General features: G+C 39.1%; 1 protein-coding gene across 3 annotated transcripts in view; it reads left to right on the plus strand.

The window, feature by feature from the left end:
* SCFD1 (sec1 family domain containing 1) overlaps positions 1-17,807 on the plus strand; it is a 119,707-nt gene that overhangs the window by 63,371 nt on the left and 38,529 nt on the right. For all 3 annotated transcript variants that reach the window (XR_013995921.1, XM_081089683.1, XM_081089684.1), the window contains 3 exons: positions 3,029-3,125; positions 7,338-7,408; positions 10,623-10,702. Coding sequence is in view for 2 of the 3 variants with exons in the window: in XM_081089683.1 (XP_080945809.1) it covers positions 3,029-3,125; positions 7,338-7,408; positions 10,623-10,702 (248 nt within the window). In the remaining variant the exon portion in view is untranslated. The remainder of the gene's footprint in view (positions 1-3,028; positions 3,126-7,337; positions 7,409-10,622; positions 10,703-17,807) is intronic.

The following is a 17,807-nucleotide window of genomic DNA, read 5'->3' on the forward strand; positions in this document are numbered from 1 at the left end:
GTTTCTTCACTGATTTATGTAGGTTCATGCATTAGATTCTATTATGTCATTTAGCATACTTGATTTCATATATCAAATCACTAAAGACTTGATTGATTACATTTTTCACTTCTAAAAGTTTATTTTACTTTCATGACTTTTTTTCTTACTTTCATAACTTTTAAAGATGACTATTAATCAGGCTCTGGCTGGGTATCTCAGTTGGTTAGAGCATGGTCCTGACATTCCAAGGTTTTGGGTTTGATCCCATGCAAGAATCGACCAATGAATCCATAAATGAGTGCAACAACAAATAGATGTTTCTCTCTCTCTCTCTCCCTCCCTCCCTTCCTCCCTCCCTCCCTCCCTCCCTCCCTCTCTCCCTCCCTCCCTCCCTCTCTCCCTCCCTCCCTCCCTTCCCTTTCTCTCAAATCAAATAAATTTAAATATCTTTAAAAAACAGAGATGACTACTTATCCGTATATATCCTGATCTTATAGCTTAGAAATTCAACAATTATTTTTTCAAGTACTTGTTACAAGCCATATGCCTTATTGGAGTATTAGTGTTAAATGATTAATTAGATATACTCTAGGGAGTGTACTCTTTTAGAAGAGTAGCATGTAAACAAGGAGAATAATATAGTATAACTAGAGGTGCAGTGCATGAAATGCGTGCACTCTGGGTGGAGGGGGGTCCCTCAGCCCAGCCTGCGCCCTCTCACGGTCCAGGAGCCCTTGGGTGGTGTCCGACTGGCAGTCAGACATCCTTAGCACTGCCACGGAGGCGGGAGAGACTCACGCCACCGCTGTTGCGCTTACCAGCTGTGAGCCCGGCTTCTGGCTGAGCAGTGCTCCCCTTGTGGGAGCACACTGACCACCAGGGGGCAGCCCCTGCATTGAGTGTCTGCCCCCTGGTGGTCAGTGCGCATCATAGTGACCAGTCGTTCTGCAGTTTGGTCTATTTGCGTATGAGCCTTTTATTACCAGTATATAGGATCATTGTTATTATGGAAATGTATGTAAAGTGCACATTTAAAGGAATAATAAATTCTTCCAGCTGACAAAGAGACTGGGGGAGGGGCAAGAAGGGGAAAGAATGGAGATTGAAGAAAGAGTTACAAAGAAGCTGGTCCTTGAAGAATGAGTAGAATTCACCAGGCAGACAATGGAAGAAGAATATATTCTTAAAAAGCTAAGAGAGTAATCTGAGTCTAAGCCTAGACACATGATGTCTAATAAAAGTCAGTGAGTTATTTGATGTGACTATAGGGAACTATCCTAGTGTATAGTAGTTAAACAGAAAAGGTTGGCTGGAGCAGATTGTGAGGGTCTGGAAGTAAACTTAACACCTTATTTTATCACATTACCTCCTCCATTTCTGGCTTCAGTCTACAGATAATTAACCTTTCCCAATATAATATACACATTAACATAATTCCTACTACCATTATCCTAGTTCCTCACAAGTTACCTTGGACTTTTTTCATTATTTGCTTTAAATCTACATTCTCATGTTAATTATTAAGTATCTGTCTCTTTCCATTTCCACAGCCACTACTATGGTCTCTTTGCTAGGATCTCTTTTCTGTTCTGTCCATTTTTAATATTATACTTTTTTATTCCTAGGACTTCACCTCATCTATTTTGGTATTCAAAATAGCTTTGTAGAGGAGCTAAGATAGCTCCTATGCCAGGGAGTCTGAAGAAGATAAAGTGCCAAATAGTTTATAAAAAGGAAAACTTGTAAAGTTTATTATACTCTTATCAGGAGCTCATTAATATGGAAATTCTCCAGGTACTGATTTTGGGTATTTTGTTGAGTAAAAGCAAAGGACAGAAGAGTACAGTATATTACCTTTTGTGTCAGTTTTCTCCAGTCCGATTATGCCTTGGTATGATCCCTTTCACTGAAATGAACTCTATCCTTCAAATCACTTTCAAAATTCAACTCAGATTTTATCACTTCCTCCTCCACAATTGGTTAACTATTTCATTCTGTCACCTTAGCTTAATATATTTATTTATGTTCTATATTTATATATTGGTTTTTTGTTGGTAACTTATTTCGTAAGTGGTTTCTATTCCTTTTAGAGCAGTGACTTTTTATCAGTGTGAACCAAGAATTCTTAAAACATGCAATACCTGACTATTTAGTCAGGGACACTGACCTTTTTTCCCTTAGATTGTCAAATAAAAAAAAGACAACAGCCAACACAGTAGTAATAGCCATCCAGTGTGAATGAACCAATATTATATCTGTGGGTTTTTTTGTCAGATCAGCAAAAATACATATTTTTGTTGTGCTGCAGAATTTCAGTAATTCGTTTATGTGTGCATGAAATGAAAAAGATTGAAAATCACTGTCTTAGATTAACACCTTCAATAGAAAACATGTTCTTTTCTCTCTTATGTATTATCTGAAACATAATTTAATAGATACTTGGTAATAATTTTTATTTCCTTTTGAGGATCCTAACATGTTAATTTCATTTGGATAATTTTACTCAACACATTTTTAATTTTGGAAAAGGTGTGATACCAAAAAGCTAAGCTTGACTACTTTTCTAGTATCTAAAACTTCAAAGTATTAAATGGGGCTATTAATGAGGAAAAACAGTTTTATTTAAAAACCATTGAAGATAATTTAGGGTAATAGAAATTCAGTTAAGGTAAAAATATGTAGATTTGTTCACAAAAATATATATAACCATAACATGACCACTAATTTGCATGGAATACAATATTATTTGTGTGCTAGTTACTGATTTATACAGTAATTGAGATTTGTGCGGTTTTATCTTTGCTAATACAAATATGACAGTTAATTTGGAATTTATAAGTCAAATATGGTAAACAAAGGGCCAATCTGGTTGTTGATTTTTTACATATAGTGTATGATCAGAAGTAAGAAACTTTAAAATAATTCTATTAGGAAATGAACGTTTGCTTTTAAAATTGATCATAGAAAATAAAACTTGTAAGCTGAGAAGCCCTTAATGTGTTTTTATTACTTGAGGTATTCTAATCTAATATTTATTTTGAAACAGGCAAGAAAACTAGATGTATATTTTGAATATGAAGAAAAAATAATGAGCAAAACTACTCTGGATAAATCTCTTCTAGATATAATATCAGACCCTGATGGTATGTACCATAAATTTGAGGTTAATGTAAGTTTCACATCAGGTGAATCCAGCATTTTCAATTTTAGTAAAATCTGAATAGAATTATTTTTTCTAACCATTTATGCTAATAATGAGATAATTAAACTATTTTCTACTGAGAAGTTTATAGCATAGCAGTTCATAAAGTAGAAAAATAATTTGCATTTTATTTCTTTGAACTTTTCTTTAATGGTTTTTAAGCACTTTTTATATTCATTTAAAGTGCTACATCTGAAGCTCAATTTCTGTTGGTCCAAGAAGATTTGAAGGTATAACATTCAAAGCAGGTGTCTCTAAGTGATATATTTTCTAAATAATTTGGTTTAAACATAAAGTTTTATAAAAAGATGTATCTAAAACTGAATTCTATTTTAAATATTTAGGGAATTCACTTTTAAAGAAACTCTTTAGTCAGTCCCTTTATATTTTATATTCATCTAAATATTTGTATGTTAGATTTTCTTAAGATATATTCTTTGTATTTGGAAAATGTAATTTAATTATTGCTTTCAATTATAATGATCATAGGATCTACATAGGGTTTTAGCCTATTAAAATCTCTAAACTTTAGAGAGTTATTGATCATTTCAGAATAGTTAGCAGTTCAAATCTGAGCCCTTTTCCAAAATAAATAAAAAGGATATAAGCTCTACTCATATTTCGCACAAAAGTCACTCATCTGATGATAATGGTTTTTGAGTTAGAGTTTTGGTATGAGTTGTTTTTTTTTAATATGTTTTTATTCATTTTTAGAGGGAGAGCGAGAGAAACATCAATGATGAGAGAATCACTGATCGGCTGCCTCCTGCACGCCCCCTTCTGGGGATTAAGCCCACAACCCAAGCACGTGCCCTGACTGGGAATTGAACCTGTCACCTCTGGGTTCATAGGTTGACACTCAGCCACTGAGCCACATCGGCTAGGCTGGTATGAGCTTTTGACTTTATTTCAAATTAAAAAGTAATTTTAAAATGTCCAAATTATTTGTAATTAAAGATTCTATTCATACAACTTCTGAGAAGCCATAAGTATTGCTCTCACTTTTTAAAAAATAGGTTTTTATTGATTTTAGAGTGAGGAAGGGAAAGGGAGAGAGAGAGAGAGAGAGAGAGAGAGAGAGAAAGAAACATTGATCGGCTGCCTCTTGCATGCCCCCTACTGTGGTTTGACCCTGCAACCTGGACATGTGCCCTGACCAGGAATTGAACCAGCGACCTCTTGGTATATGGATTGATACTAAACCACTGAGCCATACAGCCGGGCTTGCTCACACTTTTAAAAAGCTAGATTTGTAGTGAGAGCATAGCATTTTAAGTATTTATACTTTACAATGAAAAAGGGCAAAATATACATAAGTCCATTACTTCAGAGTTATTTAACAAGAACTTTTGAGTAAAGTTAAATAGTGTGTTGATAAAAGGGCAAACAGAACCTTTCATTGTCCTTTCCCCCTACTTTCTCAAACAGTTTATTTTTAAAGACATTAAATAAGGCTGAGCAATGTAGGCATTTATGCAAAGCAGAAGTCTGGTGTCACTTTCGACCAGAACAAGATCTTGGAACCTGAGCAAAATGAGAAGGGCATCTGCATGTAGGTAATGGGAGTGTTGATAATTTGTATAAGGTATTGAAGTCCGAGTGAAGTGAGCAGTGTCCACAGGTGGAAACACGGGTGTAAGAGCTCTAACAGATCGCTGCACAGGAGCCAACCCAACATCAGCCCAAATGGGTGAGCAGTATGGCCAGGCATGTTGGGTCCATTGTAGGGAATCAGTGTCCAAGTGGAGTGAAAAGGCTTCCATGCAGGCAAAGATGGCAGCAGAGATATGATATTTGTTACATACAAGGAGCTGGTTAAATAAGTAAATATATTAGATAATATAACGGGAGCCAGGTTTCTCCTTGGAGAAGGAAGTTATAAATAGGAAAGGGAGAAGACTAGAATGAATCCTGGAATGTTGGGTTGGAATTGGAGGTGTTGGTATGGACTTAGTGTTTTCACTATGTATTTGTCAGATAGAGAAATAAATACAGATGTTTTGTGTGTGTGTGTGTACACTTATACAGGTGTCCCAAAAAAATGTATACACACTTGAACAGCTGATAGCACAATTTTGAAAATGAAATCATTTTAATAAACATTGCCTTTATAATTATTCAAAGTATAGATACATTTTGGGGACATCCTATATATGTATTATCTAGCTCTGCCAATTGAGCAGGGCTGGAAGCAACAATGCCCCAATAGTAAAGATTTTAGCTTATAAATACCATTTTACATTAGGATTCCAGGGCTGAGATGGGGAAAGAAAGTATATAATGAGCTGGACACTCTGACTTTAAAATAGAGTGCAGTTATAGTAGAAACTTACGTGTGACAAGAAGATCCAGGCTGTGGCTATAAGCTCTAGAGTACTTATAACTGTAAAGATACAATTGCAATTTGGTTCCCCTGTGATTCACATTCGTGTTAAGTATTTGGATGCTCTATAGTCCTTACCATCAGGACTCTTAAAAACCTTAGCAGAGGTTTGGGGCATTTATTAGCACATAGTAACTATAAAATGTTTCTCCCTGCAGAATGGGAGCTGTTCCTTCTTTAAACAGAACGTGTGCCTTCTGTGAGAAAAAGGCTATGCTATAGATGCTGAGAATATTAAAAGCAACAGCAGGGAACCACCACAGGCCCCTAAAACTCTGAGTGAGAGGACCCTTTCTCTACTACCTTAGAAGCTATGGTCCCAAGAGCCTAAAGCAAGCCCTGTTGTTCTTTTTCTCTATTTCCTCTAGCTGCTTAGTCAGTTACAGGAAATGCACAATGGAGCAGGGTAACTAGAGCCAAAGGTTTTTGGCTGGAGCACCAAAAAGGAAGGGCTAAGGGAATTGGAAAGAACCAGGAAGATTGCAGAGGAAGGAGCTCAGAAAAGCAGCCCCATCAAATTGTTCATGAATTCCTGGGCTCACCTCTGAACTGCCTATATGGGAATCTGATCCTAAACACCATTCCAAAGACAGAGGTGAAGGGCTACATGATCTCCCAGTTCTCCTATTGTCCACTGGGCAGTGAGACACATCCCCATAGCACTGCAAAAGGGTTCGAAAATAGAATCAGTGATGGAACCACAACCCACAGGAAGGTGGTAGGAACTTTGGCCTGAACCAGCAGGCTAATTACCTGCTAAAACAAAAATGTCAGCTTTTCCTAGGATTTAAACAAGACCATGAATCAAAGTGTCTAAGATACTATATTTATTTGTAAACATGAGAACTTTGGAGAAAGATCTTTATCACCATTCTTTGTCATATATAGGGAATGAGGATAATTTAAGAATGGGTGTCTAGATTCTAACCATATTTTAAAAAATTGATGGTTCATCAGTCATATTTTGAAAAAGTTCTTGTTTTTATTCTGTAATAAAGTATAACAATTCGATTTCTTGAGTATTAGGACATAATTTGAAGTGAGAGTGCATATTGTTATTTATTGAGTAGTGAAACTGAGTTACCTATGGCTATTATCACTTTTCACCCAAGTAAACCCAGTAGCAGAGGGGAGAATACATTAGTTTCTCTGGACAGTTTTGGGCTATGGGTAATAGGAGTTGTAGTAGCCCAAGGCACGCACTGCAAGCAAGAACTTTCTTTAAAATCTTATGTTTTGTCTTAAAATTTTAGACAAATATGTTATGCACAGTACATCAGTGTTTAATATAAATGTATTAAATGTAATATAATGCCCTTCAGAAAGAGGAGACATTATATTTAATTATCCCAATTTGAAAAGTATGACTTTAGTCTGATCTAGATGATTTTAGGCAGCAAGATTTCATAATCTAATACCTAGGGTGACCACACAACTTGTGTCCCAGGACAGTCCCATTTTTATGCTGATTGTCTTTCCATAATTATTACTAACATCCCCTTTTCATATCAATAGTCTCCTGTAAATCTCAATATAAAGTACAGTATGGAAGAAAGAATGGAGATACTTCCATATCCCATCTCTTTAATCTGAAAGCATTTAAATTTTTTCCGTATCTATATTTTATCTGGTTGTAATTAAAGTGTTTATAACCTTAAATCAGCTAAATCTAGATTCATATTTAGATATGCCTTGACTTTTTATATACCTGTGTTGACTAAATACCCAGAATTATGAGGGGTTTTTAAAATTCTGCTTTCCCCTATGTAGCAGGAACTCCAGAAGATAAAATGAGGCTGTTTCTTATTTATTATATAAGCACACAGCAGGCACCTTCTGAGGTATGGTCTCTGTTCATTTATTGGGCAAACGGTGGGGCGGGGGAGGATGTTTGTTTCAAAAATAGAGGTAAAAATCACTATGGCCAAATAATGACTTCATTTCTTTCTTTAAAAGAAAAATAGTTTGTTAAGGCTGGTTCCATTTACTGATGAGTTTTATAACAGTGTTTATTGCCACCAACTATCCTCTCATTATATGTCTGACCCCTTTTAAGTCATTGGAATATGAACTGAATTCAAGTGGCCAAAAATTTTATTTCTAGAAAATAGCTATTCTAAACTAAGTTAACCAAGTTTGCTATGCTTTTTGAAAGGTTGTTTTTACTATGTCTCATGATGTGATCATCTTAAAAGTTCCATTTCTTTTTTGTATTTTTGTATTTTGATTATTATTTTTAATTAATTTTTAGAGAGAAAGGAAGGGAAAGGGGGCGAGAAAGACACATCAGTGTGAGAGCAAAACATAAGTTGGCTGCTTCCCACACGCTCACTGTGAGGGATCAAACTGCAACCCAGGCATGTGCTCTGGCCAGGAATCGAACCGCCAATCTTTCAGTGCATGGGACAACACCCAACCAACTGAGCCACACCAACCAGGGCAAAAGTTCCATTTCTTTAAGCGGTAGCTACTAATATTTATTTGCCTTCCAAAGATTTTATCTTTAACCTCAAGTAAAAATTTGGTAATTTTTTAAGATTGTTTTAAAACTAATGTCCATTATAGAAGAGGAGTCGCTTGAAGGAAAATATGCAGTGTTCCAAAAAGTCCTGTAAAGATTGTAATTTAATAAGATTTTGGTAATCTTCAGATTCATGTTGCATGATTCATATAAAAATAAAGTTGAAATACTTTGTATTGCAATGAAATAACTACTTTTATATTAGAAAGAGTTCCTAAGAATGGTTGGAAAATGATAAAGGGTCCTTCTAGATTTTTTTTTTTCTCACTGAAAGTATGGATTGTGGGTAATTTTATTGTTTTGATTTTTTCCTGTAATGAGCCATCACCTGCTTTTGAAGAAAGAAAAGTTTTTTAAGTATGTATAGACCATTAACTTACTCTGAAGGAAAGCACTGATTTTGGTATCAGTCTTGTTGTTGAGTTAAAAACCTCTTAACTTATTCTAATGTTAACTCAGTATAATTTTACCAACTTTTCAAAAAGCATAAGAAGCTCGCAGATGACATCTAGAATGATATGGCTCTTGTAAACTCTTTTCCTTTGCTGGTAGTGTTGATTTAAAAAAAAAATCTGGTATATTACAAGGCTTTTGGTCAAAAATGTGTGGCATGTTAAAACAGCAAACTAAACCCATCATTTGTTTTCGGCCAATTTTACTTTATCCTAGGAATACATAGTAGACTTTTATTTCAGTAAGAAAGTGTCACATTCTTTTCAGAAATAACGCTGTCAATAATAGAGGTATACCTGTATTTTCGGGGATCCTCATAGCCTATTCATAATATTTTCTTAAGAACATATGATTTAAAAACTTAATTCAAGATTTTTTAAATTTGACCACATCATTTTATTGTCATTTATTTTTTGCTTGAGGCCTGGTTCACGAAGTTTGTGCACGGGTAGTTTCCCTACACCTGGCTTGCGCTCAGGGCCAATCAGGTTCCCTGCCTCCCCGCCTCCTTCTTCCCTCACCCACCTGCCACCACTGCACAGTTCCCACCATGTTCCACACCACCCCCTGGTGGTCAGCGCCCATCATAGCGAGCACTCGAACTCCTGGTCTCCGGGTCGAACTCCCAAGGGGACATTTTGCATATCAGCCTTCTATATATATATAGACTAGAAGCCCGGTGCATGAAATTCGTGCACGGGGAGTGTCCCCTCAGCCCAGCCTGCACCCTCTCCAATCTGGGACCCTACGGGGGATGTCCGACTGCAGTTTAGGCCCGATCCCCCAATCTCACAATCCTGAACTGCTGGCTCCTAATCGCTTGCCTGCCTGCCTGGTCACCCCTAACTGCCCTCCCCCTGCTGGCCTGATTGCCCCTCACTGCCTCAGTGTGCTGGTCTGATCGCCCCTAACTGCCCCCTCCCTGCTGGCCTGGTCACCTTGACACCACCAACCCCCTCCCACTGGGGTAGTTGCCCCTCACTTCCCCCCCTGCCAGCCTGGTTGCCCCCAACTGCCCCTCCTCCCCCGCCAGCCTGGTCACCTCTTACTGCCCCCCCCCCTGTGGCCTGGTCATCCCCAACTGGCCCCCTCTGTGGCCTGGTCACCCCTTACTGCCCCCCGTGCTGGCCTAGTCACCCCCAATTGCCCCCGTCCCCCCGCCAACCTGGTCACCCCACGCAGCCTGCTTGTTCAGTCGTTTGGTCTTCCCTCACTAACCCCCCTGCCAGCCTGGTTGCCCCTCACAGCCTGCTTGTTCAGTCATTTGGTCGTCCCTCACTAACCCCCCTGCTGGCCTGGTTGTAGGCAGCCATCTTGTGATGGCGTGAAGGTTTATTTGCATATTGCCTCTTTATTATATAGGATAAGGATTATGTTTCTTCATAACTTTAAGTGACCATTCAGAGGTTTGAAACAAATTGTGACGACTGATATCAGATTAATAGCCTCAAAAATGCAAAAGAGTAAACATTACTGGTTAAAGATGCACTTAAAGCTTCTGTCTTATAAAATTTTTAGAATGAAGTCACTGCTAATAAGCTCCTATAAATTACACTGTTTCAACTAGACTTATTCATCATAAATAAAAAGAGCAAGAAAAAGAAAACAATGATTTTTAAATTGTAAGACAGCTTCTATTCAGTTAAGAGTTTGGACCTCAAAATGAATAGAAGATGGGAAAACCTGGATCTGCAGTTCCCTCAGTCAGTGTCATTTCTCTTGTGTGTCTTGTTTAAAATAGTCTTGGTCAAGCCAAATCCTTTATTTAATGCTTATCTTAAGGAAAGGCCATCTGTTTCAACAGTGGAGAAAAAACAGTCTATTGGCCTTACTGAGGAATGACAAAACAGTGTTTATTAGTGATTTGGGAGCATGTCAAAGGTAATTTTCATTACATGTGATTTTTGTCTCAGGTGCCCAATTTGGTTACTTCAGATAAAACTCCACTCCACTTGGGTTCCTCAAATTCAAACTCATGCCTTTGGTCTAACTATTTTTGAATAATCAAATGATAACAAACAATATGGTCTTTCCTTTCATGAAAGTAAAATTTTTGTCATATCATTCTTTGCTTATTTTAGGCTGACTTGGAGCAATACAAAAAAGCCTTAACTGATGCAGGATGTGACCTTAACCCCTTACAGTATATCAAACAATGGAAGTAAGTTTTCTTTTTAACTTTTCACCATTTAAGAGAGCACAATGGAAGTTGAATTCTCAAGAAAATGGCAATGTTACTAAGAAAATTGAACAATGCCTTAATATATTTTATTCAGTGGTATGAATATTTTCTTATCTGTCCCTCCCTATCCACAACTAAAAATTACACAAAATAATGATGTTTTTCTTTCCAGACATATTTATATTCTCTTCACTGATAAGATGAGAAAGTCAGAGGATGAAGTTTTGGGTCAAAGGTCTCAAAACATTTTTAAAAGTTTTAATTTCACTAGTTCTCAGAGAAATTCAGATTAACATAATGCAGAGATTTACAAAATATTGTGCCCAGGATATAAGCAAATTAATTGGTGCATTTATACTCTGCTATTAGAAATATAAATTGTCTCAATTTTGCTGGATAGTATAAAGTTGTTTTTGTTCTTTTTTAAGTTTTATTTATTTATTTATTTTTTAATCCTCAAGGATATTTTCCCATTGATTTTTAGAGATTGGAGAGAGGGAAAGACAGAAAGAAATATTGATGTGAGAGAAACACATCCTTTGGTTGCCTCCTGCATGCCCTGAGCAGAGCCCAGGCCAGGGAGGAGCCTGCAACCGAGGTACGTGTCCTTGACCAAAATCAAACCTAGGATGCTTCAGTCTGCAGGCCGACCAGCTAGGGCTAAAGTTTTAATTTAAAAAAGAAATAAAATGCCCTCGATCTAGAACTTCTACTCTTGAGGATTTATCCCGAAGAGTATTGGAGTTCTAAAATTTAGAAGCAATTTAATAATGAAATTTTGAAAACCAACCTAAATGTCCAGCAGTAAATTAGTAAGTAAATTTTGGTATTTCCATAAGATAAAATGCAACAGAGTCTTTAAAAAATCATTGTAGAAGACTTATTTAATGACATTGGGCAATGTTCATGTTATATTGAAAGTGAAAAAGAAGTTTACCACTGTATTCCTTGATTTGTTTGATAAATAATTATTTCCCTTGTTTGTGTGCATAGGGACTCTTCTAGACATCAGGAATACAATAGTGAGCATGCTAAGGAAGGCCCCTACACATTGAGTTTGTTTGTGTTGAGGGAACAATAAATCAACAAGCAAACAAATGAACAAAATATTAAACCATATTAAGTGATATAAAGCAGTAATAACATCTTAACTTGTTGGGGGTGATGATTAAATTTATTGAGGAGATATAAAAAGTCTCTGGGAAGTGATATTTGAGCCAAAATTTAGATGGCATCATTTATAGTATAATCCCTAAAATCCGTTTATCCGTGTGTGTGTGTATGAACATACATGTGTATATATGTGTGTGTAGTGTATATATATCCTATATAATAAAAACCTAATATGAAATTGACCGAACAGCAGAACAACGATTGCTATGACGCACACTGACCACCAGGAGGCAGACGCTCAACTCAGGAGCTGCCCCTAGCCCACAGGCCCCAGACCAGCCAACGCGGGTGCCAGTGGGGGCCCCCCCGATCGCCCCACAGATCAGCCCAGATTGCTGGCCAGGCAACCTCCCATGCATGAATATCGTGCATTGGGTCTCTAGTGTGTGTGCCTCTGTGTGTGTGTATATATATATATATATATATATATATATTTATATATATGTAGTCACATAGCTGAAGTGATGTACACCTCAGTGTTATTAGTGACTAACTTTGGTAGAATTTTTTTTCTTTTGGGTGCTTATTTTCCAAATTTTCTACAACAAACATCACCTTCAAAATATTTCCTAAAATAATTGTTTTAAGAATACAAGGTTGAATATACCTTCTGATCTCAGATTTATCAAAAAAAATATGCAAACTAAATAGAAATCCATCATTCAGAACTGCCTGAAGTCTAGCTAAGCAGAAGTGTTATAACTAAGGATATAAAGAAGAAGCTACATTGAGACTGGGAGTGCTGGCAAAGGCCATTGTTCCTTTTCTGGGACCTCTCCCCACAGAATTGGCAGGTGGGTGCCATGTCTGAGTCTCCATCAGCCTGGCTAACTGTTTCTCCCTCCCTGGTGATTCTCTGAGACGCGGTCCCACCCAACTTGCGGGCCACCCAAGCTGTTTCCAGTAGCTTTTTGATACAAACAGCCTCTCTTGACTCAGGCTTCAGAGTTTCCTAAAATCTCTCAAACTAGCAGCATGCCCCTTCCCTCTTCCTAAGTGACCCCAGGTCTGGCACTAGCATCAGTCAGCCTTGGTTTTCAGCTCAGCCTCTCCCAGGCACCTCCAAGCCAGCAAAAGTAGCCTTTTACAGATCGCTCTGTAGCTCATGTCAGGTGGCCTGGGCAAGGCATAGGCAGTGGCTGACCTTGCATTCCTTGGCAGGCCCCAGAGCCAGTGCACCCAGTAGACAGCTTCAGACTACAATGGATTAAAACTCAAATACGTCCACAAGTGACACACTCAAGGGGCAAACTCATCTGGCACCAAAGCCTACTGGAGTGAGTCCTGCTCCATAGGGTCAGCCCCTGTACAGAAACTTCTCCACTGTAGTCACAGCCGGTTCTCACAGTCAATCAGCCTTAGGGTCAATTCCTCCCAGTAACCTGCCAATTGCAATCAAAGCTCAATTGTAACAGGACACTGCACACAGTCCACACAGGGAGTGCACCTGAAGCACTCAGGTTACTAGGGAAGTTACGCCACTGGACATCTACTACATAAAGCCACTCTACCAAGGCTAGGAGACGTAGCAGCTCTACCTAATACATGGAAACAAACATAGGGAAGCAACCAAATGCAGAGACAAAGAAACAGACCCCAAATGAAAGAACAGAAAAAGAACTAAATGAAATGGAGGCAAGCAAACTACCAGATACACTGGTTCAAAACACTGATTATAAGAATGCTTAATGAACTATTCAAAAATTAAACAGCATAAAGAAGGACACAGAAACCATATAAAAGAACCAGTCAGAAATGAAGAGTACACTAACTGAAATGTAGAATAAATTACATGGAATCAGTAGGAGAGTAGATGAAGCAGAAAATCAACCAGCAATTTGGAATATAAGAAAGCAGAAAACACCTAATCAGAACAGCAAAAAGAAAAAAAAATCCCCAAAGGTGAGTCTGGAACAACTTCAGGCATACCAACATTTATATCATGGCAGTGCTAGAAGGAGAAGAGAGAGAGCAAGAAATTGAAAAATCTATTTGAAAAAGTAATGCCAGAAAACATCCCTAACCAGGTGAAGGAACTAGACATACAGGTTTGGGAACCACAGAGTCCCAAATAAGATGAACCCAAAGAGGCCTGTACCAAGACACATCATAATTAAAATGCCAAAGGATAAAAGCAGAGAAGTAATCTTAAAAGCAGCAAAAGAATGACTGTCACTTTCCTACAAGGTGGTCCCCACAAGACTGTCATCTGATTTCTCAACAGAAATGTGTATGTTAGAAAGAATCGGCACAAAATATTCCAAATGAAGAAAAGGAGGGACCTATAATCAAGATTACTTTACCCAGCAAAGCTATCATTTAGAATTGAAGGATAGATAAAAAGCTTTTAGACAAGAAAAAGCTAAAGGAGTTCACCACCACCAAACCAGTATCACAAGAAAGAACGAAGGGTCTTCTTTAAGAAGAAGGGGAAAAAATCAAAATATGAATAATAACATTGCAATAAATACATATTTATCATTACTTTAAATGCAAATGGATTAAACGCTTCAATCAAAAGACATATATATGATGACTGAACAGATAACAAAACAAGAACCTTACATAACATTGTTTACCAGAGACTCATTTCAGATTGAAAGATACAGAGACTGAAAGTAAAGGGGTTTCCATTTCATGAAAATGGAAACGAAACAAAACAAAGTGGTATAGTAATACTTGTACCAGACGAAATAGATTTTAAAACAAAGGCTACTCAAGAGATGAAGTACCCAGCAACTCCACTTCTGAGTATTTACCAAAGAAAATCAAAACACTAAACCCACATATATATTCCAGCATTATTTATAACTAGAGGCCCAGTGCACAGATTCATGCACCAGTGGGGTCCCTTGGCCTGGCCTGTGCTCTCTCACAATTCAGGAACCCTCAGGGTATGTTGGAGAGCCAGTTGCGGCCCGATCCCTGCAGTAGGCCAGGCCTCCAGTAGCATATAAGATCTTTGGTTAATCGCTTCCTCCCTCCTCCCTCCCCTCTTCCCTCTGAGATTCATCAGTTTGTACCATGTTTCCATGCCTGTACGTTGAGCTTCTGCCCCTTGGTGGTCAGTGCGTGTCATGGCTACCGGTTGGACAATTGCACGGTTGCTTAAGCTTTTATAAATATAGACTAGAGGCCCAGTGCATGAAATTCGTGCGGGGGGGGGGGGTTGTCCCTCAACAGGGCCTGCACCCTTTCCAATCTGGGACATACAAGTTCAGGAAACACAGAGTGCCTGCGGGATTGGGCCTAAACCTGCAGTTGGACATCCCTCTCACAATCCGGGACTGTTATGCCCAGAGTTCGGGGTCCCCAATAATCCACCACCAGGGAGCCTTTTCCGATGCAAAAGCAAAGAGTCTTTATTATTCAAACCCAGGTTTGGCTCCCAGCCTCTGTCCGACGCAGCGGTGAGACGAGAGAGTGTGTCCCAGGAGAACAAAGGTTATATAGGGCAAGTTATTTGGGTGGGCTTTAGGGGTGACGTGAGTTACAGAGATTGATCATTTAGGTCAGGGTTTTACAGCATGAGGGTCAGGAAGTGACCAACACATTCTGAAGGTTAGAGCCATCCTCCACTATAGCCTTATTAGGACCTTAGCTGCATTTCTGGAGCTTCATTGGTCCACTCAGGTGGTGGTTGGAGGAGTTAGGACAATACCAGCATTCTTGTGGTCACTCTCAGAAAAAGGGGGGGGGCTTGGGCTGAGGCCCCAGCCTTGCAAGACAAAATAGAGGAGAGGGAGGAGAGTGTGTCTCTGCTTTGTCGTTGAAAGGGAGGAGGGTGTGTTTCTGCTTTGTCCTTTCAGGACCACTGGCTCCTAACCACTCGCCTGCCTGCCTGATTGCCCCTAACTGCTTCTGCCTTCCAGCCTGATCACCCCTAACTGCTCCCCTGACGGCCTGATTAACACCTAACTGCTCTCCTGCCAGCCTGATCGCCCCCAAATGTCCTCCCCTGCTGGCCTGATCTCGTCCCCAACTGCCCTCCCCTACCGGCCTGATCTCACCCCTAACTGCCCTTCCCTGCCAGCCTGATTGCCTCTGACTGCCTGATCATCCCTAACTGCCCTCCCCTGCAGGCCTGATCTCACCCCCAACTGCCCTCCTCTGCTGGCCAATTTGGTTTTGATTGGTCGGTTTCTATGCCAGTCAGCGTCCAAAGCTCCACCTCTTAGCCAGCCATTGGCTCCTCACAGTTCACCCGGATTTGGTTCTGATTGGTCGGTTCCTATGCCAGTCAGCATCAAAAGTTCTGCCTCTTAGGCAGCCTTTGGCTCCTCACAGTTGACTCAGATTTGGTTCTGATTGGTCAGTTTCTATGCCAGTCAGCGTCAAAAGCTCTGCCTCTTGGGCAGCCATTGGCTCCTCACACTTCAGCCAGATTTGGTTCTGATTGGTCGGTTTCTATGCCAGTCAGCGTCTCTGGGCCTATCAACAGGGCCTGATCAGAAAGGCAGGGCTAATCAGCAGCCCTGGTGGAGGCCTGGAGAGAAATGGAGGCACGGCTGCTGGAGAGAAAGAGAGAGACAAGTGCTGACCAACAGCTGCCACAGAGGCTACGGATCAGACCCTGCTTCTCTCTTCAGGCCTCTCTCCAGGCCTGATTCGCAGCCCCCTCAGCAGTCAGTGCTGGGTCGCCACGGTTTTTATATATTAGGATACTTTGTTTTTTTAATTTTGTTCATTTGTGTTCTTGTAATAAGAAAACATACACACAAAAAACTTTCTTTAAAACTATCTTTTCCATTTTTCATAATGTATAAACACACATCTGACTATGTGGCATATGTCATTGTTTTTTAATTATTATTATGTGGGAATTCCTTAATCAAACATTTGGTGTTATAAAAAGAAAGGCAGTCGCCGAGGCCGGTTTGGCTCAGTGGATGGAGCGTCGGCCTGCGGACTGAAGGGTCCCGGGTTCGATTCCGGTTGGGGGCATGTGCCTGGGTTGCGGGCATATCCCCGGTGGGAGATGTGCAGGAGGCAGCTGATCGATGTTTCTCTCTCATCGATGTTTCTAACTCTCTGTCTCTCTCCCTCTCTGTAAAAAATCAATAAAATATATTTAAAAAAAAAAAAAAAAAGAAAGGCAGTCGTTGGCATCGTTTTATGTGGTTACAAAAATTTTAACTTCTAATTTGTAACTTTCTGTTTTTAATTATAAGAGTAATACTAGTTTATTCAAGAAAACTTTAAAACTCAGGTATAAAGAAAGTAAAAATTTACCTGTCATCTCAACATTCAGAATGTACAAGTAAACATCTATATAATAAAAGCATAATATGCTAAATGTCCGACTGATTGGTCGGCCATTCACCGGCCACGCCTAGTGACCCCACCTGTGCACGAATTCGTGCACCCGGCCTTCAGTTACTGTATATTCTTTCATATGCGCATTAAATATAGTTTTTAGAACTGGGAAATCACTATTACAGATAGAGTTTTGTATTCTGGTTTTTCCTTGTCTTGGTTTTTTTTATAAATATATTTTTATTGATTTTAGAGAGGAAGGGAGAGAGAGATAGAAACATCAATGATGAGAAGAATCATTGATCAGCTGCCTCCTGCACACCTCCTACTGGGTATTGAGCCTGCAACCCTGGTCATGTGCCCTTGACAGAATCAAACCCGAGACCCTCCAGTCCGCAGGCCAATACTCTGTCCACTAAGGCAAACCAGCTAGGGCTCTTAGTTTTCAATGGTAGTGTGTAGTGTTTGTATACTGTTTAGCCATATAAATGTATTATTATTTATTAATCCCTTCTTTATTGTTTTGATATAGTTGTTTCTAGTGAAAAATAAATTTGTTAATGGAAAAAATTCTAATCTGCTGAAAACAGTTGATTCATATCCTCCTTTCTTAACAAGATTGTGAGCTTTGTGTTTGGGATTTATCTAATGGTAT

Source organism: Myotis nattereri (genome assembly GCF_964212035.1).
Source record: "Myotis nattereri genome assembly, chromosome: 1".
NCBI classification, from domain to species: domain Eukaryota; kingdom Metazoa; phylum Chordata; class Mammalia; order Chiroptera; family Vespertilionidae; genus Myotis; species Myotis nattereri.